Below are 26,871 nucleotides of genomic sequence, written 5' to 3'. Positions count from 1 at the left end.
CCTAAACCCGTTACCGGTGCTAGATAGACCCTAGTAGTATATCTCTATAGACTTTATATATCTACTAAAAGACCGATACGGATATAATAATACCTTAATAGTAGTCTATAGATTAACGAAGCGGATAGTTTATATACTCTTATTTAAGGATACTATAGCTAGGGATCTAGTAAAGTTATAGTTAATATACTATTATAGGTAGATAGGACTTCCGGACTTAATTGTGTCGGATAGAGGACTATAGTTTATTATATTATTCTAGAAGATCCTATATAAGTTAATAGGGATTAAGCGGAAGTTATCTACTCTATATTACCCTTAAATAGATAGGTAGTCGGAAAATACGATCTAGTTACTATCTTAACGACTATATATCTTCGTGGATAAGTTCGCCGATAACTAGTCTAGCCTACTACTAATAATAGACTTTGCCTAGGCGATTTTATCTTATAAGTTAACTAGGGTCTTACTATACTACGCCGAACGCGGGTATAAGCTAAGAACGATAGTTAATTAGTAACTTAGTAGTAGCGGATAGGATCTCTATAGGCTAGACCGGGAGATAGCTCGAGACTAGGTAGACAAAATTCGCTAAGTTTATAAGTTCGTATAGGATAATATAGCTAAAGCGTAGGAACGTTAGCGTACCTAGGCGAATCGATATCGTAGGGAGCTAAACTTCGACGTTAGGGATCTTATTATAATCACGATAAAGGATAATTAGTAGATCGTAGAAGGACCGTTAGGTAAACTCCGTCTGAAAGCAGAGGGGCCTTTCCGGATTATCGAGAAGGTAGGATACGCTTTTCGACTATAACTACTAGAAGGATCGTTACGATATAATATCTTTAACCCGGAGAAGTTACGCCGTACGATAAGTACAGATCTACTTCTAGGATAGCCTATCCCTAAACCGGCGATATAGATTATACTAGAGCCGGAGTATAATATAGAGATAATCCTTACTTCGCGAATTAACCGGTCGAAGCTTTAGTATCGAGTAAAGTAGGTAGGATTTAAGAATAATATAATATAGTATAATACTAGTAATTTCCGGACTACGGCTTCGAAACTCCGGGAATATTATAAAACCTACCCGTCCCGCCCTAGACCTCCGGTAAATCTTAACCGTTAGTTAGAGTATAAGGCTCTTAATAAGGAGCTACTAGTACGCCTAGACGATAATATACCGTAATATTACTATACCTAAGGATAGTCGCGAGTCTGAACGGGGAGTAATATAATATATAGGTAATAAGTTAATAGTTAACTAGCTAGTCGGTTAACTAGTTCGTGAATAGACTTAGAGTATAGAGTTAGTTAGATAAGTTAACTAGTTAGTTACCGTGAACTAGTAAGTTTACTAACTAGTTAGTTAGCCGACTAGCGAGTTGGTATTAACTAGTAGGTTAGTTAGCTAGTTGATAGATATGGACTTGGGGAGTTAAGGAGGGGATTATATAATCGATGTTTACGTTTATAAGATTAGATATTTACCTACGCGTTATTAATAGAAGCCTTACGCGTGTGTGTGCGCTAGAGCCTAAGGATTGTTTGCCTTTCGGTTTACTTCTGTGGAGGAACCTTCCATCCGGGACTTTCTATAAGGATTCTGCCGCCTCACTATAGCCCCGCCCACGATAAGTATTTAAGCTAGCACTTCACCTTCCTCATTTCTTCCTTTCCTTTTTCCCCTTCGTCTTAGTTTTCTTCGTTGCATAGGACACAGTTGCTTCACCTTCTTCCTTCCATACGTAGGTTCTCGTAGCTGTACTGCCTAGGAGTCACACGTAGAAGCTAGAAGGATTTTGTATATTTTTAAAAGGCGTTAGAGCCGAAGAAGGGACTTTTGGCGACGATTCGATACGATAGCTTCGGTAGCCGTATTCGATGCGTAAGGATCGTTAAGTCGTAAAGAGGTGCGAAGTCTGTACTCTGAAGAAGGCGTAAAACGCGCCGAAAAACGATGGAAAAAGAGGTTATTATGCAAGTTGTGCCTAGGCAGTGAGGAAATGTGAATAACCTCACTCTTTATGCGCTAAGCAGGGCTTATAACCTATTAGAGGGGAGAAAGGAATGGTGAGATTGCATCTGGTGAGAGGTGCCTATCTAAGCTACGAAGGTGGTGTGCGTGGGCGCGCACCACGCTGGTGACACGCCTGACCACCAAGCTATCTCAACACTTCTCGTAGATCACCTACGAATATATGGTGAGTGGCAGAATCACATGCCATACAAACAAGTATTACGTTAAGAGAAACAACCGAGTACTAATATAATGACGTAGCAGCGCTTGGCTTAAACGGGCGTGGATTGGTATAAGGAGGGAAAGCGTGGTGACTACGGGGACGCAGGATAAGCCTCTGAGTTTGAGATATCACGAAGGTTACGAAGGGCCATGACTCCCGTGTTTCAGTTATCAATCGGAACCCGTAATGTAGTTTGAAAGTTTCAGTAGATTGAATGCGGCGATTCATTGGCTGCGATTAAGTATATAGCGAGTGTGGATACGAGAAATAAGGATAGCAATTTTAGCAATGGACTCAATTATCAAGAAGCAAACAAGAGGCGAGAACATCCAATGCGAGGGGCAAGCTGCAGGAAATCTTCATGCGAGCCAAATTATCAATGCCAGCGAGCGGGCCAAAGCACACATTGCCGGGTATGAAGTTGCAACGACTTGCGTGTCGTCACCCGGAACAAGAAATTCATGGCGTCGGGGCCCTGGACTTGTAGTCGGACCGCTAATGACATCGGCGCCATCCCAGTCATCGGGGCATTGCTGGTCAGGGTTCGATAGGGTCCGTCCAGTCCAATACCGAGTGACCGCGGACCAGTCCCGAGCATTCAATTCCCAGACTTTCAGTGACCGGAAATCTGTGTTGCGGAACACCATCAAGGCACCTTGCGGTGCTGCGTATCGTAGGGCCAATTGAATGGACGGTGTTGTGTAAATGCCGGGTCCAAAGTCCTGATCGAAGTGATGAGAATTGATTACCGGCAGGAAGAAAGCCATCGATGAGACAAGCCCGCGTCGAGACAAGCCGCGGAACAAGAAGTTGCCGCCGCCCAGCGACGGGAGCACATCGCGCTCAATATCTCGGCATACCCGCTCGATCTGTGAATGTTCGGAAATTTTGACTGAGCGGATCTGCCCTGGGAAACATTGCTGGCGGCAGAGGGGGAACAGGTCTCGCAGGTTGTGCTGCTGGACAGTCGACGTGACTGGTCCAGGGATCTGAACAGGCCGGACCGGGAACGCAATGACCGACAGATCTGGCGGAGGCAGACAATAGTTCTTGTAAACGGCCCCTGGAATCTTGCCACTGTCGTACAAGTGGGGTAGCATCGATCGAATAGATGCATTGCTTGGGATTGGAACAACCTCGTCACGCATAGTGAATTCCGGGCTGTCGATTGCGGTGACGAAGTCATCGAGCCCTGCGAGCCAGAACAGGCTGGACATGGGCCCAACCAGTCTCAAGGTTTTGTTCCACTGTTCGTCGGGGTTGATGAAAGCGGCAATATCATCTGGTATAGGACCTGGATACCCATCTCCCTGAGTCCAAACTGGTCGAAAGCCATTTGCAACCAATTCTTGGGGATCCTTCTCGAAGGAATCCATCTCGGCTTGATTTTGGAGTTGTTCCCTTGTATCGTCGAGAGGGCTTCCAGGATCTTCCACCAGTCCATTGGTAGAAGACATTTCTGTTTTTGACGATAGTGGCTCGTTATCCTTGAGGGTAGAAAAGGTTGATAATGGTGTGGATGCAGCGCTCGCTCCAGCTGTGCAATGCTCTCACTCAGACGAGGTGCTGTCCGAACAAGTCCGCTTCCGCTTCTGGCAAGACATCGTCACAATGACAGTTTTAAAACGACAATTTAAAGATAAGTTCGTGATATAGGCCAGCGAATTCACCATTATTGTAGGTTTGATGAATGAAAAAGAAACGGGATCCGCTCAGAGCATGTTTTGTTTTCTTCCGCTACCCATCGTGAGCATGGAATCCGAAAATTGGAAGGCGCTTGCCACAATAACGGAAGGAGCACATATCCGAACGACGACCATGTACCGTAGCTGGGGAATTTTCTGCTCTACGGTGCCTTCGCATTCGACTTTATCTGACACTTTTAGTGAGTTGGGACACTTTCTGGGTGATTTTTTGATTGGGAAGCTCGATCGCAGTGTATAGTAAATGCTTTACGTTCAGTGTATCGCAGAGCTCAGGCTGCCCGCATGGCCCAGTCGGTCCCCGCCCGGATGTATAGTCAATCTTCAACCGCCAGAACGGAGTCTGATAGTAGCATGCTCCTGCAGGTGGTTTGGCCGAATTTCAACGATAAAGGGAATTCTCGTCTGCATTTATCACCATCATTCTACCGGTTGTCGGTCCTCGCCCACTGCCCTTTCCTTGGCCCGTGGCCATATGCATTTGCAGTGTTTCTAGGTTGACGCAGCATTACCGAGGGTTTTCATTCACGATATGTGACCCTGTTTCCAACACTGTTAAGGGGTATAACATGCCCAGCGGAATGTTCTCTCACAGAGACCATTCTCGGTCTTGTTAGACGTCTCTCAGATCAAGGAAATCTCGTTCGGCAATTTGGATCGGGGCTGGGCTGAGTCTCATCCCGGCCATGCCTGACTTCCGAACGTGCTATGGCGCGTCTGCGCTGGGCCAAACGGACTTGGGATCTGAGGTTCTTCATCACGGCTAGTCTTCTACTTCCAAGCGAGCCGAGCAGATCTAGCTTACCGATGTCTCCATGCCGTATCCATTTTCCAAGCTCTAAGATATCTGCAACGAGAAATGATATCGGCGAAATTCCAATTTGACTCTGAGAGCTTCAATATGCTTTGTTTGTAATAAGTGAAATTTGAAAACAAGCTAGATACCACATGATCCGCGTTGAGAAAGATCAAACATGTAGCTGGACCCAACGCCAGAGTCGATCGGCGGTTTGCTGATCCATTGGACCCACGATGCTCATACTTTCTGCCAATGCCCTGGCTCGAGTGATCTCGATACGAGGTGGCTTCCTGACAACCCGAGGAGCTCGGCTGGTCCCAGCATAGCTCTGCCTCCAGAAGCCCAGAAGACTACGCGCGTGGTGATCCTCAGATAACTGATGTTCGACTCGATCTACCCAGTCTGAGGCTGGTAGAATGTGAAGATGATTTGGCGGAGTCATTAGAGACGCAGCTGAAGAAATCCACTGGAGGACCTGGCGCCACGGTGTGGAGTCATGTGGGTTGGCAACATGAAATACTGGTGTTGGTCGAGCCTGCAAAGTAGCGTTGCTATGCTCGACCCCTTGCGTCTGAGATGACTCGCTATGGTCATTTGATAGTCTCGCAAATGCAATCTCCAGGACGGAACGTGCAGCGACATCAACCGGCAGCCAGTTCGTTCCCTCGGCATCCAGGTCCGGCAAGGCACCAACTGCGGTGGAGGCAGAGAACATCAGTGGATACGCCTCGCTCCGATTCCAGGCGCCAGTTAAGGTATCGCCACACAATTGTCCAATTCGAATGATCGACGCGACACTTCTTGGCGTGTCGCCATCAAAGGCCTGGTTGAACTTGGCGCATATTCTCTCGGCGACCCATTTGGATCTGGCGTATCCAAGAGGCGCCGCATGCGCCGGATCATTTGAAATTGCTTCTTTGATTGTGGACTGGTCAGTCGCGACAGCAGCAGCCACAGAGCTGATGAAGACGAAATGCGCATCAGACTGTCCGGCCAGAGCGAGTAGCGCGGCAACACACGCAAATTGATTGTCGTAAGAAGAAAGTGGCAGATTGAAATTGACTGGCCACGCTCCGTGAATGATCAATGCGGTGTCGTGCACAAGCTCTTGCCATGTGCCTTCATCTAGACCGAGACGAGGCTTATCAGTTTCAAAGGGCAGACAAACAATAGACTGTTCCTCATCTGGTTCATCTGTGCTACGGGGCAAATGGTGAAAACCGCGCTCTGCCTGACATTCCGAGACCCGTTCATGAGCTTCATCAACAGTCCGAGCTCGAACAAGGCAACATATTCTTCTTGTCGCAATTGGTCGCTGGCGGAGCAATCCTAAAATATAGGCGCCAAGAAAGCCGGTCGCACCAGTGATGACGATGGTAGCATTGGCAGATTCTAACTTCCCATGTGGCCTGCGTGGGGGTTGCACATCATATTTGTCGGCCAAAGATTCCATGTACGCAAACTGGGCGTCATGGGCACGCTCTCGGTGGGCTGAAGGGTCCCACATGGCGTCGACGTAAGTTGCCAGGCCACGAACTGTCCCTTGGTCATAGATGATGTTCAGGGGGAATTTACAATTGACAGGAACCAGCCGTTTCCGTTCAATGATCTTTCGGACCTGAATGCATGCAATCGAGTCCACGCCTTGTTGGTAAAGGTCTTGATCAGGATCGACTGGGCGATGCAGCACACGGTGGAAGCACTGCAAAAGCTCATGCAGTAAATCAGTCACATCGAGGCGAATCGGGCTCGCATCATACCCGTCAGGAGCGATGCTGTACGCTGATTCGATGAGGTTTGAAAACATAACATCTGCCTGATGCCGCAAGATAGAGCCTTTGCTGCTCTTGGGTAGATGAGTAGCTCCAGCAGAGGATGAAACTACCACCACCATTGACTCTTCAACACGTGCATGAGGAGGGCTGCGGGCGTTTAACTCTGTAAGAACTGGATTCACGGCGTGCAGGAGTTCTTCAGGCGTCACGTCGGAGCTAGGAAACAAGAGAGCCCCTGCACAGACCTGGCCTGTGCCAAAAACATAAACATCCCGCAGCAATGGCGTTGCAGATTGAAGTTCCTGCTCAAGGGGGGCCGGGTCGAATTTCTTGCCATTGGCCAAAGTGATCTGTGAATCCGCTCGGCTATGGTAACGCCACAGATTGTTGCGACTGGGATGAGGTTCGAAGAGATCTGCGGTCGCATACGAGCCGTCGTCGCGATTTGTTTTACTTCTGAAAGGCCACATCGGCTTGACGACAAGCTCAGAAAGTCCGCCGTCCCTGGGTTCGAATTGGAGAAACTCTGGGGTCACATGAACACGTAGATATTCCCACTCCTGGTCATTCTTGTAATCGCGATGCGACGAGAGTAAGAAGCCGCACTCGGCACTACCAAATCGGGACAACAAGTTGATGCCTAATTGAATAAGGCGATTTCCTGTTGCTACGGGCATAGCTGCGCCGCCAACTCCAACCAGATCCATGGAACTCAGTATTTGTAGACCGCGCTCGTCTTCCATCATCATTTGGAGCACGTAAGGAACCGAGGAGAAAAATTTGACAGGGGCGACATCTGCCTCCCGGGCATAGTTGACGACTTGGACAATGTTCCCAGCCGTTAAAGGAAATTTGCCTTCGGGGAAGCACCACATCATTGCGCCGCTCGTCCAGGCACGAAGGCAATCGGCTAGGCCACCATGGTAGAGCGGCGTTGTGGAAAACGTAGCTGTTTGATTGTTCTTCTGGAAACAAGGTAGAGCTTTAATCATAGAGTGACTCTGTGGTATCGGCGACGGGAGGCCTGTGGACGTGCCGGAGGTGTGAAAATAAAATGCTGGCTCAGCAAGGCCACTTTTACTGTCTGCGGACCCTTCCGACATCTCTACGCTTGGTAGAGAGGATTCACAAGTGACCGAATGTGAAGAGTAGGCGGGTATGCGAATGGCTTCTAGTCCTTCGCCCAGTTTGCTCGTAGTGGACTCATGTTGACCATCATGGAACACGACGTTTGCTTCGAGTTTTTTGCAGAGGTGTTCAATGGCCCGACAGTCCAACTGCGGTCTATTCATCAAGTCAGCATGCGATAACCCACAGAGCCATGCCTCCATGACCCTATCGATTCCACAGTGCAGTCTGCGGTTGACTCACGCAAGTAACATCACCGGTCGCGCCAAGCGCATTAGCCCCAACCATGTCCATACAAATTCCAGGCTGCTACCACATAGTAGTCCAACCGCCGACCCACTTTCTCGGCCTGCCAGACTTTGACGCAGAGCCTGTGCCGCTACGACAGACCCATCACGAAGCTCTCGAAACGATACCGCGCGGGAAGCGGAGGGTGCTGGCGAGAATGCGTGAGCGGTGGCCCACGCGGCTACTGCTTCAGCTTCATCAGGTCAGCCGCTGCGTAACCCTGCCGCGTCACGAGAATCTTTCATGTTTTGGGTCTTTCATCTTCCCCATCTCTGTCACACGCCCTGTCACGTACTGGAGCCATTTTGCTGCCCTTCTCTTGGCTGCGCAAAACCGATGGCAGGGAGATCGGGATATCGCTCGGCTTGCTGGTCGATCACGTCGATGATGGACGCGAAGGAAGTGGTGGCCGAAGAGGGGCGCCCTCGTCCCCGCACGGCTTCTCCCAGAGTGCACGTGAAATAATCTGGTTCTACCGACTGCATGGCGCAGATGAGAACGACTTGGATATCGATATGGACACAGACTCTGTGCAGAAGAACAATCCCTCGAGCTCTTGAGTTGAAATCAGGTATATTCACAACGATCTTCAAGAACTGAAGAGAGGAATGTGTGCAGCTTTGCCCCCAAGTTGGTTCAACGTTTCGATCTGCACGATTCTGCGCCGATTTCCCCGCCGGAGCGAACCTTCGTGACGCAAGGCAAACCGGTTTGACGTGCAGCAAAGCATGGCGCACATGCCCTGCTAATTGGATCAACAATGTCTCGGACCGCGAGGGCCTGAGAGATCGGGGTTCACTTCGCCCGATCGACTGGGTATTTAGATTAGGTTCGCCTGTTGTCCGGGTTCCTGGCAACTTGGAAAACCCGCCAACCGTCAACCCGACCACCACAATACGTTTGTCTCCATCTGTCGACTCTCTGTTGCTTGGCCTTGGTCCATCTCCACTTGCAGCCATGTCTCCAAAGAATATCTATCACACGCTCGAGATGCCGAACTCGATACCAATCCCACAGCTTGGTTTTGGCGTCTACCAATCTCCCGAGTCGGTCTGCACCAATTCATGCCTCACGGCCCTCAAGGCTGGGTATCGTCATCTTGACACGGCGCAATACTACGGCAATGAGGTGCAAGTCGGGCAAGCAGTCCGACAGTCCGACCTATCGCGAGAGGAGATCTTCCTGACCACCAAAGTGCTTGTGGCGGAAGATACCGTGGAGAAGACGCTGGAGAAATGTATCGACAGCGTCTCCAAGCTGGATCCGGCCAGTGGCTACGTAGATCTCTTTCTTATTCACAGCCCCAATGCGGGGCCTGAGAAGAGGAAAGTCATGTGGCAAGCTCTTGAGAAGCTGCAGGACTTGGGCAAGACCAAGAGCATTGGTGTGAGCAACTTTGGCATCAAGCACATCGAAGAGCTCAAGGGATATGCTACCGTGTGGCCGCCACATGTCAACCAGATTGAGGTATGAACTAGAGTTTCTATCCCATTCCCCATGCTATGCCACCTTTGGTGTTAAGTTAACAACGCTTGCTCCTCTAGTTGCACCCTTGGCTCCAGCAACGCGAAATTGTGGACTGGTGCCACCGCCACGGGGTCATTGTCGAGGCCTACTGCCCTCTTGTCCGTAACATGAAGGCCAAAGACCCGACCTTGGTGCGAATTGCTCAAAAACACTCGGTCTCCGTCAACCAGGTCTTGATTCGTTACAGTCTGCAAAAGGGCTGGGTGCCCTTGCCCAAGAGCGATACTCCCGAGCGCATTGTTGCCAACGCCAAGGTGTTTGATTTTGAGCTTGACGGCGAGGACATGGCGGCGCTCGACGGCCTTGATCAGGGTCCCGCAGGTGCGATTGTGCAAGCGGTGGACAACTAATGATGTTCATTTGAACCATCCCCTCAGAGAGGTAGTTAGAGATGAGCGGCTGGCTCGAATCAATCATATTGCACGGCCTCGGGTCTTGGTCCTCGTTGGCTGGAGCCGATACAGACATCGTTTGATCAATGATCGGCGCCCTTGTAGTTATTTTGAGATGGTATACAAAGATCTGTCCATAGTCCGTACACCTATCTATAGCTCACTTGACGTCAACACAACAGTGAACAAGAACTTCATGGGCATGGGCTTCCTCTAGACCTCGATCCTTGGGGCTTTCATTGGTCTTGTTCCAGTGCAGTCTCCCCCTTCTAGTATTGAAGTCGAAATGCTTCAATGACAAAGCGCCCTGCAACTGGTAAATCCATTAAGTTTCATCGTCGGAAAGAGCTGTCAAAATTCTAACGAAGATTGTTACCCCGCGACCACGTTTATAATCAGGCATTCAATTCACGGATCACAATCAAGTTCCCGACCCTACCGCGGTCTATCGAGAGCTGAATCCAGGAAATTGTATCAATCTACCTGGTCCTGAAGGAGAATACATGTACTACCTGACCTGGTACCTGGTTCCATTAGGCTGATCTCTCCGCGTCCCCGGATTCATCAAGATCTCCACGTGGGTACATTAGTGAAGTACCTACCTACCTTGTACGCTCCAACTCTTTCCACGAATGTCGTGACATATATTCGCTGGCGCTGGTGGTGTTAGCCTAGCACGGATTCGGTACGCAGGTATTGCATTGTCGAGGGATTAGGGCCGGTATAGATTATCTCTCTGGACATCTTCTTCCTGCTTACCTCGGGCTCGGGCTAAGGCTCCTCTGACCTCGCTGCTTGTTTCTCAACCTACAGGTCACCGGCAAACAAGTGAAATCTTCCACGAAGAATTCCGTTACCATTGCCCGCTGTGGACGATTATGGCCGCCCGCCACTAGGGTTCCAAGTTCCCTCAATTTCTTGCCGCGTGTGTATGCGCCACCCACCAAACCGAGCGCAACAGCGAGCAGTTTGCGCAAACGTGGAAGATCACGCCTTTCTTGACTGGCGGGCAGCTGCTTCGTCCTCCGAGCTTGAGAACTATGTCCGACCGCTGCAAATGGGTCTAGATGGAATATTGAACTCAACTGTGCTGACAGCCCAAGCAGCGAAACCGACCCCGCCTCCCCGCATGACCGACTTGGAGAATTCACGATGGCTCTTTCAAATTACCCGGACGATCCTACAAATTTACCCGCGGCTGGAGTCTTATAAGATCTCTCGTTCGGGCACTCCATGCCGACGATAGATCGACCACAATTAGCTCATTTCACCCAGAAGATACCTAAACATGCTTCATGATTTGCACTGGGTTCACTCATGGGCCACGATGCCCATGCGCACTGAGCCAGACAATCTTCCCCCAATATCGTTTGTGAGTGCTCTGACCTGAGCGTTGATTGCAGGTATATACTGCACGGCAAGTTAGCCGCTAACATGGATCGCACAGATGGAAGGCACGGTGGCATTTCCCAACACTAGCATCCGACAGACTGTCAAACTCACTTTGGGTACCAAGCAATTCTTCCGTGTCAGGTTGTCCAACGCCTTTGGTATCGATGACTTGAACATCAGACAAGCGACCGTTGCCCTGTCACTCAACAACGTGTCGGGAACAGTGGAGGCAGATCCGAAAACAATGCGAGACATCACTTTCGATAATGGGTTGAGCGAGACCATCATCCCGGGCGGGGCGCAGGCTGTGTCCGATCCAATCGATCTCGGATGCGCCGTACCACGTAACTCGATCATCACCATCAGCCTCTATCTCGAGGCGGGACAAGATGGACAAAGCGGAGTCACGTCTCATCCGGGGAGTCGTACAACCTCATTCTGCTGCCGTGGTAATCACGTGGCGGACTCAAATTGGGTCGATCTTCCAGCAGAGAGGGTGGAACATTGGTGAGTACAAGCGCAAATCCCTCATGCTCCATCGGCGAGCCTAAGAATCACGCGGCTTATCCAGAGACAACCGTAGGTATTTTATCTCCGCGATTGAGGTACTAGCTCCTCGAGAGGCATGTGTATTCGCTATTATCGGTGACAGCATTACCGACGGACGGTGCAGCACGACCAACGGAAATGATAGGTGAGTGTTTTCCATCTCGTTAGTCAATGGCGCAATGCAAGTCTGACGTCCTAAAGATGGCCCGATCGACTTTTTGAACGGTTCGAGTCAAATCCTGCAACTTCGAACATGTCGATAGTCAATCAAGCAGCCGGAGGCAATCGTATACTCGCAGACGGACTAGGTCCGAACGTCCTGAGTCGGCTGGACCGTGACATTCTCTCTCTTTCGGGTCTTCGATACGTTCTCATTTTCGAGGGTGTCAATGACATTGGCACAGCCGAAGCCAATGAAAGCTCGCAGGCGACCGTGGTCAAGAGAATCATTGCCGGATACCGGCAAATTGCAACGAGGGTGCATGCCCGCGGAATCCCCATCTTTGCCGCCACCATCACTCCGTTTGGTAGAAGAACAGAGGATTCAGATCTTGATGCCAAACTCATGGGTCTGTCAGGCTATTCAGATCCGATTCGAGATCAGACAAGGCGTCAATTGAACGACTGGATACGAAGCAGCGGCGTTTTTGACGCTGTGGTTGACTTCGATGAAGTTTTGCGAGACAGCGACCATGCTGAGATGTTGAAACCGCAGTATGACTCCGGCGATCGATTACACCCGAATACGGAGGCGTTTCAGGCATTAGCAGATGCATTTCCTGTGGACCTCTTTGCCAAATTTCAGGACCGTTGACCGTTGACCGGTGACAAATGCAGAGATGGAAACAAACCTCCCATCTGATTCTATTAGACTATAGAGAGAATATTCGTCAAAAGTTCACATGTCAGAGTGGTTTATAAAGATGTTGCTTAGGCGCGAGTCCCACAAATTAGACTACACATGTCAGATTACTCGAGTGATGGGAGAAGGTGAATGCGGGCTCAGGGACACGACAAAGGCACCTCGGTCGATCGGGTCTAGGAGTATGGATGTACTGTAAATTGATTGGAAGGTCGACCAAGACAATTCCGGAGAACGTAATCAAGTGATCAATGCGCTCCAAATGGACCCGAATCTGATTATAATATTCCTCTTCCGTGACTTCCACATGGAAACCAAGCTCAGCAAACGACATCCGAAGATCCTGCCCCAATCATTCCTTGACCTCGATCTGAACGACTGATGGCTTATCGTGGGTCTCCCTCGCTTGTTCCTTCATATCTGCGACCGCAACCTCACCCACGTCGACTGCCGAGTCGCCATCGAAGTACTTGGCAATTTCTTCCATGGGGGTGTAACGGGTCTCAATCAGGAAGGTGTAGATGACGAAACACTCCATGGCGAGGAAAACACAGTAGCAGATGTAGTACTTCCAGTGAATAGCTGCAAGGGCGATGGCGTTGATATATTGATTGAAGAAGAGGGCGGCGGTGACACAGAAGTTCAGCCAGGTGAAACCCTTGGCACGAAGACCGTAAGGCAGAATCTCGGTGGTGTAGGTGGCCATAAGACCAGATCTGAAAGCTTTGGTATTAGCCCAAATACCAAAATATGGGGGAGAAGGTAGCTATGACGAGCAAAGAGCCTCCATCGACTCCATTTCAGCAGAAAGTGTGTGGGGGTGTAAAACTTACTTGATGTCGTAGAACACTCCATAGAGAACCGTGAAGACCACAAAGAGGTATCCCAAAGCCTGGTTAGGGGCCAGAGCATATCGAGCTGAGACAATGGTCCACGCATTGAAGACCAAGAATGTACCGACGGTGGAGACCAGGTAGACTGGACGACGACCCAGTCGGTCGACGAAGAAAGCGAGGGTAAAGTTGGTGACCAAAGCCTCAGTCTTGATGCCGGCATTGATACCAAGCTGGGTCTGGGGTTTGGTAATGCCAACACTGTCCATGACCTGCTTGAGGTAGTAAGAGATCAAGCCGTTACCACTCCACTGACTGAAGAGACCGAGGGCTGTGATGAGACCGATACGCTTGCGGTTGCCTTTGGTCTTCAGGAAGTCCACCCAGCGTGTCTGATCAATCTCCTTGTCCAGGTCGATTGCGGCCTTGATCTCCGCATACTCGAGGTGCACGAACTCATCGTCCGCGTCGTCCTCGCCATGATACTTGACCAAGACTCGCATAGCTTCCTCGTGTCTTCCCTTGCTCATGAGCCAACGGGGGCTCTCGGGCATGATCCAGATACCGCACACAATCACAACTGTGCAGATTGCCTGCAGCAATGAAGGAAGACGCCAAGACCAGTCGCTCTAGACGACCAAGGGCATGTTAGCTCAATGCTGGCTGGTAGTTTAATTATCTCGAGGGCAAAATTACCTGGATTTTTAGTGTTCCCAGAGTCACCCAGCTGGCAATGAAAGCACCGGAATGATAGGAGGCACCGCTCAGAGTTACAAGAGTGGCACGATCCTGGGGATGCGCAATCTCGGCGATCAGCAGCGGAGCACTGCCGAGCACAAGGCAGTCCCCAAATCCGATCAGGAGACGAGCTGCGACGAACATGCCGAATCCAGTGGCGCCGGTCTGGAGGCCAACGGCAAGAAGCATGATCAGACAGCCGACGAAGCATCCCAATCGACGGCCATAGGCATCAATCAAGTATGGGACCACGAAGAGACCGATCAAGGAGCCCAAACTCATGGACGCATTGAAGAGACCCAGAAGCGGTCCCTGCGGGTAGTTGAAATATTCTTGCCAGTAGGAGAGAGTCTGAAGACCGTTCATCATGGACCCGTCGAAGCCGTTGGCGGTGTTGGTCATGATCAAAATCACAATATAGATGTACAGAGTGCGCATGTTCTTTCGTCTCCACCACGAGACACGCTGGTATTCCTGGTGGGCAAACAGGAAGTGACCCTTGCTGGGCCTGACAGGCATGACCTTCTGGGTCTGCTTCGGTGGCCTGAATCGCAACCCCATAATGGCGACAGTTCGAACGAGACAGGCTGGGAATGGGAGGCACAGTGGACGAAAACTGGATGATGGGGGAGGGCCCAGCCAGATATGCTGAGAATGACCCAAGGAGATGGATTGGGATTCCTACGACTCTGCCGATCTGGGGGCCCAGCATCGTCTTTATCACAAAGTCGAAGAGGTGGACACCGAAACACTTCCAATCTCCGACCCCCCTGCCTGCCTCGCTCCCGGAGCTTGTGTAATGTGCTTCCGGCTATATTCCCTTCATGCAGTCGCCAAGGACTAGTGCTGCCGACAAGCAGTGATCGGACTTGAGCTTTGCTATCCAAGCTGAGACGTCGTTTTGACTTGCTTGCATTTTGCCGCATGGTGGCGTCGTTGACTCGTTGATATCCAGCGTTTTGCAAGGCGCGATTCCCCGTGGGGATTCACCCACATCCGCCTGCCTGCGGGGATGAAACTGGAGCAACTCAAAGAGGATTAGAGTGCCATACAGGGTTGACAGTGGAATGTGGATAGTCCATCGCAAAGCCGCCGATTTGCGGCCCAATCGCGGGAGTGGAGACAAGACCCTGGGCGAGACACTTCAACCTAAAGTGTGTTAGGCTATCTTCGTGCGACCGGTCATTGGCAGCCGAGAACTTGTCGAGTCCGTGCTGGCCACCTGGCAACGCCAACACAGGCGAGCGGGTCAAAGTGACCGGGATGAGAAGGGATTGCTGGTGCCGCGTCGAGCTCGTGATCAGCCCATTCCCCCCGGGGGGTGTTATCACATGACATGGCCGGGAGTTCTTGAGGAGGCAGCGCGGACTTGCATTTGTCGCATGGGATACATGGTATACTCGTGTGCTGCTGGGTACGGTGGGTAGGGGGCCTGGGCGAGACCATGCAACGAGGCCTAGTTCAATCCGCAGACCAACGTGGATTACTCGAAGCCAGGAAATGAAGAAAAGCACCAATCCCCTGGGAACCGCTGCTTGTGGTGACTGACTCTTTCCCCATCCCAAGTTGACGATGGTCCAAGGAATCGCGTCACACGAGTCGAGACTGGACGCGAAGGTCTCGAAATTGGTCTGATCGGGGCCAGTGGAAGGACTCGACAGCGCCGACCGCAGGAATGAACACCATTTGTGATCGTTTGTGTAACAGAGACCACTGTATTGGTGGATGCTTCGCGTAAACCTGTTCTCGGACCGTTGCTGAGATGAGACTCGCCATGTCGCTTCAAGGGCGCAACACTAGGCCGTTGTTGTCAAGCGACGCTTCGGATGTCGAGTCGCCAAGCGAGCCAGCCACTGCCGACATGTGATGGCTCGTGGATCTACCTCTCTTCTGAGGGGTAAAGACGAAAGATTCTTTTTGGTGGCGCCAGCCACCGCCGTCTGGAGGAGTTCCACGATGTGGTGTGCAATTAGGCTAATCTCATCCGGCTAACGTTGTTGCCCTTGGCTGTACTTGGCGACTTGCACACAGCCTGTTTGACGATCCCCAATGCCCCCATTTTCATGAAAGGCTGAGTGTAAACGCCATGGAGGGCGGAAGTGGATGTGTTTCCGCAGAGGGAAATGGGGTCCTTGTCTCGTCGATATCCAGCGCAAGACCTGAATGGGAACGCCATCCTCATCGACGAGACCACTCTGAATCATACGGCCACCGACTGATGAGTTCGGATGTAGAGACTGTGCCCTAATTTCATGGATATTATGAGCGCCACTGGACCATTCTATCTTAGCGCGGGTTTGGGTTGTAGCCCCAAAAGGTTCTCCCCAGGCTGAATTGGAACCACAGCCCTCCAAGTCATGAGCTCTCTCATGTTTTATGGTTCTCCGCCGAGATAATCTGGACAGGATAGAAAGCGGGATGTGGAAGGGACTTTGTTCAGACTTCATGAACAAGTCGTTTGTGAGCCTTCTGAAATACCCTGAAGTTGTCAAGCGCGATGGCATTATTTCATTCACTTTCCCGAGTATGAGCTGGGTGGATGGTGAATAGCTCTATGAGTCTGTGATAGTGCGCGGGCGGCTTCACGTTTTCCGAGATTTTGCCCATTTTACCCAGCAGTGGCAGCCCGTCCCCGCACTTTCGTAGAGCGCAGCATGAGATACTGTAGTGTGTCAGACTGAGAAGGCGGGGGTGCTAGTGCCAGAAGTCCAAGGCGCAATTCGTGGTGGCCAGAGAGCCTCTTGTCCTCTTCTTTTTCGTCTTGTTCATCTTGTTCATCAAGTGTTGTCAAGCACGTCTCTGTCAAGGATTTCTCCCAATGTCAGGTGCTGTGAATCCCATCATTCCAGGCTTTGCGCCTGACCCTTCCGTGGTCAAAGTCGGAGAGTGGTTCTACCTGGTCAACTCCACCTTTCACCTCTTCCCAGGCCTTCCAATCTATGCATCTCAAGACTTGGTGTCGTGGAAACACATCGGTAAGTCTGCGGCTTCTACGCCAGTGGAGGTCAAGATCGTTGTCCAGGAACTCTGGGAAGAAGGGGCAGTGACGGAGAATACAGACTAATGGACGCGTCTGCAGCAAATGCGATCCATCGTCAATCTCAACTCAGCCTGGGACAATCACAGGCCATCATCTATCCCGAAGGAGACAACAAGCACGTAATTGGGAGCGGAGGTCTCTACGCGCCCACCATCCGCTATCATCAGGGTACGTTCTACGTAATCTGTACCAATGTCGTTCGGCGTCCCGGAGAAGAGCGAGATGCGACCGAAAACTTCATTGTCTCGACCCAAGACGTTTGGAACGGGGAATGGTCTGATCCCGTCTACTTTGACTTCGAGGGCATTGACCCCAGTCTCTTCTTCGACGACGATGGGAAGATCTACATGCAGGGCTCGGGCGGCATTGGACCCAGCACCACCATCAACGTCTTTGAGATTGACCTTGCGACCGGTGCAAAGTTGTCTGAAGAGCAAGTGGTCTGGCGCGGAACTGGCGGCATCTACCCCGAGGGACCACACTTGTATAAACGCAACAATTGGTACTATCTGCTGACCGCGGAGGGAGGTACCCACGGCGGGCATACCGTTGTGATGGCACGGTCGCAGAACATTTGGGGTCCGTACGAATCCTGCCCCAGCAACCCTGTCCTGACGGCTCGCGGCACCAAAGAGTATATTCAATACACCGGACACTGTGAGATCTTTCAAGACGGCGAAGGCCAATGGTGGGGGACCTGCTTGGGTGCTCGCTTGGACGATGCCGGCAGGACTCCAATGGGACGTGAGACCTTTTTGATGCACGTCGACTGGGATAACGACTGGCCCATCTTCGAGCAGGTTACGTCGAACCCGAAGGGTCTCACTGCGGCCAGTACGGCGCCGTGTCCGACAGCGAAGCCTGGTCTCGACTTCCTTTATATTCGAGATGCTGCTATGAGTCGTTACAGGCTCACTGGGTCCGACTCGGTATCTCTGCGTGCCTCTTCCGTGGACTTTTCTCACGCAGAGGCCAGCCCGACCTTCATTGGGAAACGTCAACGCCTGTTGACTGGGTCCAGTAGCGTCACACTCCAGGGCGTTCAAGACTCGTGGGCATCCTCAAAGCTTCGGGCAGGACTTGCCCTGTATAAGGAAGAGCATCGATTCATCCGGATCTACTACGACTCTTCGGCGCGTGAGGTGGTCTTGGAAGTCATCAATGCGGCCAATAAGTTGGCAAGGACCCAAAAGGACACTCTTGCACAGGTACCCGCCAGTGTCAACTTCCGAATTGAGTACACGGAAAGCGAATATCAATGGATGTACTCCGTCTCGGCTGGACCTTGCGAAGACTGGAAGTTGTTGGGCACGGCTGACTCGATGGAAATGACTGATCCTGATTTTACTGGGCCGATCATCGGCGCTTTTGCGGTCGGAGAGACCGAGGACGTGGAAGTTCAGTTTGAAAGACTTTCGATTGATTAAGCAGGCAAAAGGATAAAGGTCATGTCAGTTGCGTGTGCTCCGTAGATGTGGAGATATTCGGAGTTCCCCATCTTGTTCATAGATTCGATAGATCAATGAAGTCCAGCCCAATTGCTTCCAGTGTCACTGGATGTCAGTCAACTTAGTTCAGATCACACGCGAGTTCAATGATAACCGAAGGTAGATCCTGACAGAACCACCTACCCCGTATGCAAATCACGGGTCTGGGATGAATTTGGCCATCGTCTGCCGTCAACAGAAACTCAATTATGTAGTACCTACCATGCGCTAATTACATACTAGGTAGACCCTCCATCAAAGGCTCGACTTGCAAGTCATAATTCTCAACAGGAATATGCCAGCAACAGCAGAGTCCAATTCCTTTGCCAACTTTATCATTCCACACCCTCGGCTTCTCCTCATAACAGTTGCTGATTTAAACCTACCCAGACAGTTAAGTCTCATTTGACTATCATCTTGGGGTCAACTTTGATCCATACATATGCCAGTCATCAAGGTCGAGTCCCTCAACCCAGAAGATCATTGTGGCCCAACCGTCGGGGCTTGAATATGAACGGGCACCGTGTAATGATATTCCTCCTGAGGTCCAGGGAGAGTCTCAATTACATGGGCATCTCCTCTAAGATCGAACTCGTATGTCAAGCTCTCGTCATTGTCCAATGCAATCTTGTAATGACCTGGGAAGATCACCAAGCTTCCGTTCTCGTCCGCTCGGGCCAGTGAACCCAATGTCAAATTCAACATGGTGGTTTGTTCCTCGCCCTTCTTGATGCCATGCAGACGGGAGTAGGCGACCAGTGTTTTTCGGGGTCGAGGAGCTGGTCCCGAGTCTTTGCTGGAAAGAAAGAGCAAACTGACATAGTCAGAATCAACTTGTCCCACATTTTTGACGTTGATTTTGACGGAAGCAAAGGGGGTGTTGTCATTGACGATGAAATCGGTCTTCTTCTGGCATGACTCAATAAGCTTTTGGATGTTGTACTCCTCTTTCAAGGTTCCTTTCCGCCACTCAAAATTGAATTCTGTGTAATGGAGTCCAAAGCCGAACGGAAGAACGGGCGTCCCAGTGTACCATTTGTACGTTCGTCCGGGATATGACCTGTTCGTGTTCGGTCGAAGATTGATGTCGAAGAGGCTGACCTCATCGGCATAGCTGGCGGCATACTGGGTGACCGGCAGCCGGCCAGCAATAGATACCTTGCCTTGCAGAATATCAACAAGTGCGGTGGCACCACTCTGGCTCGGATATCCAGCCCAAACGACTGCGTTCACACCCGCATTTTGCAATAACGCGCTATCATCGACTTGGCCACCGCCAAACTGTACCACAATCATCGGCTTTTTTGTCTGCGATAATTTTGTCATCAGATCAAGCTGGTTCTGGGGCCAGGTGAGATTCTTGCGATCAAGACCCTCATTCTCCAAGGTATTATCGATACCTCCGAGGAAAACAACCAGGTCGCTCTCGTCTGCGGCTGCCATTGCCGCATCGAATCCTATAGTAGTCTCATTGCTGATCGTGGTTCCTAGAGCGTAGTTGACTTTCCAATCTCCCATGTTTTTGAATGCTTCCAGCGGGCTCAGAATAGCTCGGGCGATTCCCGAGTAATCCCCCTGCATCTGAGTGGTGGCATTCGCAAAAGGCCCGATGACAGCGACGCCTTTGAACTTGTGCTTTGTACTTGTACCAAAAGGTAGAAGGCCATCATTCTTGAGAAGCGTCATGCCTTCCACTGCGGCATCGTAAGCGAGAATCTGAGCACTCGGGTTGGCAACATCCGCGAAGTTAAGGTCCGTGTACTTGCCCCCGTCGAAGAAGCCGACCGTGAAAAGCGCCGAGTACAATCGCGTCAATGCGCGATCCAGTGTCTGCGTCGATGTCTGATTATCCGCAAGGGACTCATTCAGTTTCAGGTACGTGGTTCCGCACTCCAAATCCACTCCAGCATTCAGAGCGACGGATGCTGCTGCTTCAAATGAATCGGTAAAGTTGTGAGACTGGTAGATGTTTGTCACCGCGTCACAATCCGACACAACATAGTTGTAATCCGCGGTGAAGTTCCAGTGAACTCTGAGAACATCTTCCAGCAGATACTCACTTGCGCAGGCAGGAACGCCCAGAACGGCATTGTAGGAGCACATCACACTGCCTACACCACTGTCCCGAACACAGGTCTTGAACGACGGCAAGAAAAACTCTGCCAGGTCTTGCGGAGAAGGGTTGAAGTTGTCGCTATAACGATCAGTCTCGACATCATAGACCGCGAAGTGCTTGCATGTAGCAATGACCTGTTTCTCGTGAGGGTTGTCGCCTTGAAGACCTTGCACGAATCCCCGAACATAGTTCTGTGCCACGAGAATGTCCTCACCCGGGGTCTCCTGGCCTCTTCCCCAACGAGGGTCTCTGAAAGCATTGATGTTGGGAGCCCAGAAGTTGAAGCCAGAGAATCCATAATTCGCGAAAGCGCGCCCTTCCCTACCAGTGACCTCGCCGATACTCCGGACCAGCGCATCATCAAAAGCCGCTGCCGTCAGGATTGGAGCTGGGAAACTGGTTGCCCAACTGAAATTGGCGGGTGGACGAGTAAACTGCACGCCCGGCGCAGATCCCACGCCATGAGTTGCTTCGCTCCACCATTCATGGGATGGCAGCCCCAGCCGTGACGACCCCGCTGAAGCATCGACTACGTTCAAGATCTTTTCTTCCTCGGTCAAGGAGTCGACGAGTGACTTAACCCTTTCGGCTATGCTTAGAGTGGTATTGCATACTGGGTGTCGGCTCAACGGGTTCCGCTGGCAGGCGGGTACAAATCGGGTATCGGGACTTCCGCCACGGGGATTTGAGATCTGATAGAGGGACATACTGAGAGTAGCGAGGTAGAAACAGGTCAGCTACAAGAACTTTGTGAGCCATGCGATGTGTGCCGTTCATCTGAACATACATGTAAGTCCCTCCGCAGGAGCTAGACGGTTCCAAAGCACAGGCAGAGTTGCAAGCTGTGTCTTTTGTAAGAGTTGCGCCGCTGAGATTAGGCTCCGTATCACAGAAGCACTGCCTGTGAATCAGTAAGTATGATCACCCTTATTCCAAATCTTCCGAATGAATGATAACTCAGATGAGCAATTAACGTGGACAACTCACTTTCCAAATTCAACACCACTGTATGAAAAACCTCGCTCACCACACCAGTTGGCACAGTACTGGGGAGTCATAGAAATTGTAGCCAATTTGGCCGAGGTAAGAATATTGACCTTGGGGTCGAGATATATTGGAGGCTACTGGGAAAACGTAGCAGACCCAAAAGAGGGGAGAAAGGAATGGTGAGATTGCATCTGGTGAGAGGTGCCTATCTAAGCTACGAAGGTGGTGTGCGTGGGCGCGCACCACGCTGGTGACACGCCTGACCACCAAGCTATCTCAACACCCCCCTGGACCTCGATCCACCAATCTCACTCAAAACATGAAAAACATGAAAAGTGATTATATAAATATGTTAATAATGCCTTAATGCAACTTTTTAAGCTCAAAAAGGTGTTTAAACCCTTAGAATTAAGCTCGCTATAAAGGCTATTAAATCAGAGCTTTTTCATGCCTAAAAGGTGTAGAAACCTCTCGAATTAGACTCGCTGTAGCGGCTTAGTAAAGCTATCTGCGGCCTGCTCTGTAGTTGAAATTTTGACGAATTTATATACCCCCCTAGAGACTTAGTCTCTAATATAATGATATTTAACGTTAATATACTTCGTTCGTTAGTGTAAATCATAGCTTTTAGTAAGGTAAATAGCGTCTTAGTTATCCTCGTAGATTATAGTAGGAAGTTATAAAAGGGACTCTATATTAAGTTCCTTAAGGAAAAGCTATAGCTATAATACCTCTTATATAGCTAAAGATATAGCGATATACTCACTTTCTGTAGAGGAAAGAGTAACGCACGTTTACTTTTTATAAGCCTAAGTAATTATACTATTCGTAAGCTTAAAAAGGAAGCCGGAGGTTAATATACTACTATCTGTATATTTACTAGTCTAATCTATATTAATAAATCTAAAAAGGAGGTCTAGTAAGTAGGAATACGCGATAGTAAGCGTTTCAGAACCCTTAAGATACCGAAAGATACACTTTAATATAGTTATATACTTCGCGGAGGGGTTATACGTATATCTTATAAGCTTTATAACTACGAATATAATATCTAGTTATATATTAACTATTAACTAAATAAGTAAGTCTACTATCTTACGGTAAGCTTTAACTTCCGCCGGAGTCGTAGTATCCTTACGCGGTTATAGGATCTTCTTATTATAAAATAGCGTAGGGACTATATATATATCTTATAGGTTAAATTTCGCGAGGACCTTCCGAATATAGGCGAGCTAAGAGAGCTTTATCTTACTATCTATATAAATAATATTAATCGTAAGGAATCGCGTAGTAGTACCGTTATTAGTAATATCGAAGGATTTACGAATATAGTCCTTAAGCCATATAAGAGATATATCTAAAGGCGTGATAATTAGTATATTATTAACGTATATAAGAAGATAGAGCTTACGTTTTATATATATAAATACCGAATAGTCTATATATAAGCGAATAAATCTAATTACTATTAGAGTTCTATAGATAGTATTATACTATTCGCGAGGACTCTGTTTTAGACCGTATAAAGTCTTTAAAAGAAGGCCGTATTTTCTAGGCTCTTTAAAACTATTAGGAAGTTAAATATAGATTTCTTTAAGAAGCTCTGCGTTAAGGAACACCGTAACGAAGTTAATATAATATATCTACTAGCCGAAATACGTAGCTATTATACAGAATATTTTAAAGCTTAAAGCTTTAGCTATACTTATATAAATATTAAGATAATCGATTCCTTCGCGCTACTTAAACCCTTTTGTAACGAGACGTGCTTTATAGGTCCTATCGTCCTTAATACGAAAGACCTATCGAAGCGGAAGAAGTATCTTTTTAGTATCTTTAGTAGGAAGATCGTATACGCGCTAAGTACCGTTTTTTAGCTACTTCTGTATTTCCTTATCTATAGCTTTAATCTATTTAGTCTATTTATCCTTACTATAATTTTATATTATCTCCTGCTAGCTATCTAGTTTATATAGCGTTAATTAAGCTAAAGCTTAATATAAAAGTTTTAGAAGTAATTATAAGTCTGCGGCTATACTACGAATTAAAAAAGTAGCGTATTTAATATAGTTAGCTAGAGCTATATATAAACGCTTAAGAGAACGTAAATATTCCTTTAACTCTATAGCCGCTTAAGTCTTCTTACGGATATATAAGGAACGCTAAAGATCTATCTTAGATTACGGATTTTTATTAATAGTTTAAGAACTATCCTCGATAGTTTTAGAACTACCTTCTATAGTTTAAGGGTTATCGTCGATATTTCTAGGACTATCCTTAATAGTTTCGGAACTATCCTCTATAGTTTAAGGGCTATTATCGATATATTTATTCTATTTATAGGCGAATCTCCGCTTAATCTGTTTACGAAGCTTTTTAAGTTAGGCTTTGCGTTTAAATAATAAAAGTAGTATATTAGACTATTTAGATAATAGTAGGTCTCCTATTAGAATATAAGGAGATAGGGTTACTAGCTTTACTAGCTTATTAGGGCTATTAGCTAAATCTAGCTAAACTAGTTAATCGCTATTAGCCGGTAGGAAATCCGATAGTATATAACGGCGTTAATTAGCCGTAGATTATATAGGAATAGACTTTAGCTCTATATCGAGATCGTACGTAGGCTTAGGTAGATCCTTCGTTATATTCTTATTAAAGACTATATTACGAGAGACTACGATCCTCTTTAAATAAATATTATAGAGGCGATACCTATTAGTACTATAGCCTACTAGCCTTACTTCGGCTATATACGGAGAAAGTTTATCTACCCTATATTCCTTTAGAATCAGATACTAAGCTTAGTAGCTAAGTACGCGTAGATTTAAAATATCTAGCTTTTTACCGTAGAAAGCTTTATATAGAGTTATATTAATAGTAGACTACTAGAGACGGTTTATAGTGTAATTAATACCTAAAAGTAGCTTACCCTATAGATATTTAGGAAGCTGATTTTTAGCTAATATAGCGACTAGCGGCTTAATAAGCTAACGATTCCTGATCTCCGTAATACTATTAAGCTAAGATATATAGGGGGGAATAGGGTCCTAAATAATACCGCTTTCTTCGTAAAAAGTAGCGATTTTAATATATTCTTACGTATTATCGCCTAAAATTACCTTAACTTTATAGTTAAATTACGTTAAAAAGTAGGTTACTAACACGCGAATCTTATTAGTAATTTCGTTCTTAGTCTTTAATAGGAAGACCTAATAGAAACGCGTTATATTATCGGTAACGGTTATAAAATAACGATAGCCTCTAATATCTACGATAGAAATAGGATCCTAAATATCGATATAAAGCTTCTACGCTAGTATAGTCTTAATACGCTTACTTTGTCTAAAAGGTAAGGTATAACCTTTACTAAGAATATACAGAGGATAAGGATACTTAATACTAGATCCCTTTTTGATATTAATTCCTTCGGTATATTTAGGTATACGCTTTACCTTCTACTCGCCTATATAATAGGCTCTGCGATAAGCTAGGTCTATTATAATAGGTTAAATTTTACCGATTTAAGAAGCTATAGCCGAATCTGCGGCGGGTATATAACTATTACTAAATACGTAGGATAGTTAAATAGATAGAGCTCTAAGTATATTAATATAACTATTACTATTATAGGTACGAACCTAATATTAACCGTTCTCCTACTTAGCCGTAACGATAAGCTCTTCCCTCCTATAGAGGGAGCTATATATCTTATTAAATCGAGTCTTAATACTAGAATCCTTCGTAAGTTACTATAAGGAAATTAGGTTTATATTAAAAGAAGGAATATACTAGACTTTGAATAGCTTAAGCTTAGAAATAGTATTTCTATTTAAAAAGTTTAGGATAATATTACTATATCCTTTAGTCTATACTTAATAACCGTTTAGGAGCTTTATATTAGTAATAAGTAGCGTGAAATTAATAAAATTTATATAATAAGGTATTATATACGCTAATACGCTAGAGTCTACTATCTAAATATACTATTCGTCGTTATCTATTAATAGAGCTATAATATTAATAGCTAATAAGCTTATTTCGGCGAAGCTTATTAAAATCTTCTCCGATTTCTCTTTCGATTTTAAGTCCTTTTTTGAATTAGAAGTACTAGCTATAGCTATATTAACGCCGCCTTAAGAGGTACCCTTAGATTTAGGGTTAAAGAAGTACTACTTACTAGTATAATAAGTAGAACGCTTATAGTAGATATAATAATACTATAGCTCTGAGTCGTCTTTATTATTTTAGCCTTAGCTACGATCTTATCTAGCTCCTCTATGTGACTCCTAGGCAGTACAGCTACGAGAACCTACGTATAGAAGGAAGAAGGTGAAGCAACTATGTCCTATATAACGAAGAAAACTAAGACGAAGGGGAAAAAGGAAAGGAAGAAATAAGGAAGGTAAAGTGCTACCTTAAATACCTATCGTGGGCGGGGCTATAGTGAGGCGGCAGAATCCTTATAGAAAGTCCCGGATAGAAGGTTCCTCCACAGAAGTAAACCGAAAGATAAACAATCCTTAGGCTCCAGCGTATATATATACGTAAGGCTTCTATTAACAACGCGTAGGTAAATATCTGATCTTATAAACGTAAATATCGATTATATAATCCCCTTCTTAACTCCCCAAGTCTATATCTATTAACTAGCCAACTAACCTACTAGTTAATACTAACTCGCTAGTCGGCTAACTAACTAGTTAGTAAACTCACTAGTTTACGGTAACTAACTAGTTAACTTATCTAACTAACTCTATACTCTAAGTCTGTTCACGAACTAGTTAACCGACTAGCTAGTTAACTATTAACTTATTACCTATACGTTATATTACCCCCCGTTCAGACTCGCGACTATCCTTAGACGCGGTAACGTTACGGTATATTATCGTCCGGGTGTACTAGTAGCTCCTTATTAAGAGCCTCGTGCTCTAACTAACGGTTAAGGTTCACCGGAGGTCTAGGGCGGGACGGGTAGGTTTCATAATATTCCCGGAGTTTCGAAGCCG

At 47.7% G+C, this 26,871-nt stretch overlaps 9 protein-coding genes across 9 annotated transcripts; 3 read left to right on the top strand and 6 right to left on the bottom strand.

Annotated features, from left to right (window-relative positions):
• Positions 1–2,608: 2,608 nt before the first annotated feature.
• N7539_006549 (uncharacterized protein) lies at positions 2,609–3,706 on the bottom strand (the record flags this gene model as incomplete). Its single annotated transcript, XM_056936151.1, has 1 exon — positions 2,609–3,706. One exon carries the CDS (start codon positions 3,704–3,706, stop codon positions 2,609–2,611), a length of 1,098 nt encoding a protein of 365 aa, XP_056789075.1.
• A 1,214-nt stretch (positions 3,707–4,920) lies between these two features.
• On the bottom strand, positions 4,921–7,629 carry N7539_006548 (uncharacterized protein; the record flags this gene model as incomplete). Its single annotated transcript, XM_056936150.1, has 1 exon — positions 4,921–7,629. One exon carries the CDS (start codon positions 7,627–7,629, stop codon positions 4,921–4,923), a length of 2,709 nt encoding a protein of 902 aa, XP_056789074.1.
• A 600-nt stretch (positions 7,630–8,229) lies between these two features.
• N7539_006547 (uncharacterized protein) lies at positions 8,230–8,427 on the bottom strand (the record flags this gene model as incomplete). Its single annotated transcript, XM_056936149.1, has 1 exon — positions 8,230–8,427. The coding sequence occupies one exon, from the start codon at positions 8,425–8,427 to the stop codon at positions 8,230–8,232; it is 198 nt and encodes a 65-aa protein (XP_056789073.1).
• Positions 8,428–8,899: 472 nt separating this feature from the next.
• N7539_006546 (aldo/keto reductase) lies at positions 8,900–9,819 on the top strand (the record flags this gene model as incomplete). The annotated part of the gene is made up of 2 exons (XM_056936148.1): positions 8,900–9,409; positions 9,487–9,819. The coding sequence occupies 2 exons, from the start codon at positions 8,900–8,902 to the stop codon at positions 9,817–9,819; spliced, it is 843 nt and encodes a 280-aa protein (XP_056789072.1).
• A 1,369-nt stretch (positions 9,820–11,188) lies between these two features.
• N7539_006545 (SGNH/GDSL hydrolase family protein) lies at positions 11,189–12,616 on the top strand (the record flags this gene model as incomplete). The annotated part of the gene is made up of 4 exons (XM_056936147.1): positions 11,189–11,233; positions 11,309–11,760; positions 11,837–11,947; positions 12,004–12,616. The coding sequence occupies 4 exons, from the start codon at positions 11,189–11,191 to the stop codon at positions 12,614–12,616; spliced, it is 1,221 nt and encodes a 406-aa protein (XP_056789071.1).
• A 400-nt stretch (positions 12,617–13,016) lies between these two features.
• Positions 13,017–14,796, bottom strand: N7539_006544 (putative hexose transporter; the record flags this gene model as incomplete). The annotated part of the gene is made up of 3 exons (XM_056936146.1): positions 13,017–13,380; positions 13,498–14,126; positions 14,194–14,796. 3 exons carry the CDS (start codon positions 14,794–14,796, stop codon positions 13,017–13,019), a joined length of 1,596 nt encoding a protein of 531 aa, XP_056789070.1.
• A 467-nt stretch (positions 14,797–15,263) lies between these two features.
• N7539_006543 (uncharacterized protein) lies at positions 15,264–16,098 on the bottom strand (the record flags this gene model as incomplete). The annotated part of the gene is made up of 2 exons (XM_056936145.1): positions 15,264–15,975; positions 16,031–16,098. 2 exons carry the CDS (start codon positions 16,096–16,098, stop codon positions 15,264–15,266), a joined length of 780 nt encoding a protein of 259 aa, XP_056789069.1.
• A 955-nt stretch (positions 16,099–17,053) lies between these two features.
• Positions 17,054–18,702, top strand: N7539_006542 (putative xylosidase/arabinosidase; the record flags this gene model as incomplete). The annotated part of the gene is made up of 2 exons (XM_056936144.1): positions 17,054–17,210; positions 17,315–18,702. The coding sequence occupies 2 exons, from the start codon at positions 17,054–17,056 to the stop codon at positions 18,700–18,702; spliced, it is 1,545 nt and encodes a 514-aa protein (XP_056789068.1).
• A 540-nt stretch (positions 18,703–19,242) lies between these two features.
• N7539_006541 (exo-1-4-beta-xylosidase bxlB) lies at positions 19,243–21,936 on the bottom strand (the record flags this gene model as incomplete). Its single annotated transcript, XM_056936143.1, has 3 exons — positions 19,243–21,586; positions 21,666–21,779; positions 21,866–21,936. The coding sequence occupies 3 exons, from the start codon at positions 21,934–21,936 to the stop codon at positions 19,243–19,245; spliced, it is 2,529 nt and encodes an 842-aa protein (XP_056789067.1).
• Positions 21,937–26,871: the final 4,935 nt, after the last annotated feature.

The sequence above is a fragment of the Penicillium diatomitis genome (assembly GCF_028827545.1).
Source record: "Penicillium diatomitis strain IBT 30728 chromosome Unknown utg000008l_segment0_segment0, whole genome shotgun sequence".
Taxonomy (NCBI): Eukaryota; Fungi; Ascomycota; class Eurotiomycetes; order Eurotiales; family Aspergillaceae; genus Penicillium; species Penicillium diatomitis.
Note: the sequence above shows the minus strand (reverse complement) of the source record. Positions and strands in the feature narration are given on the sequence as shown.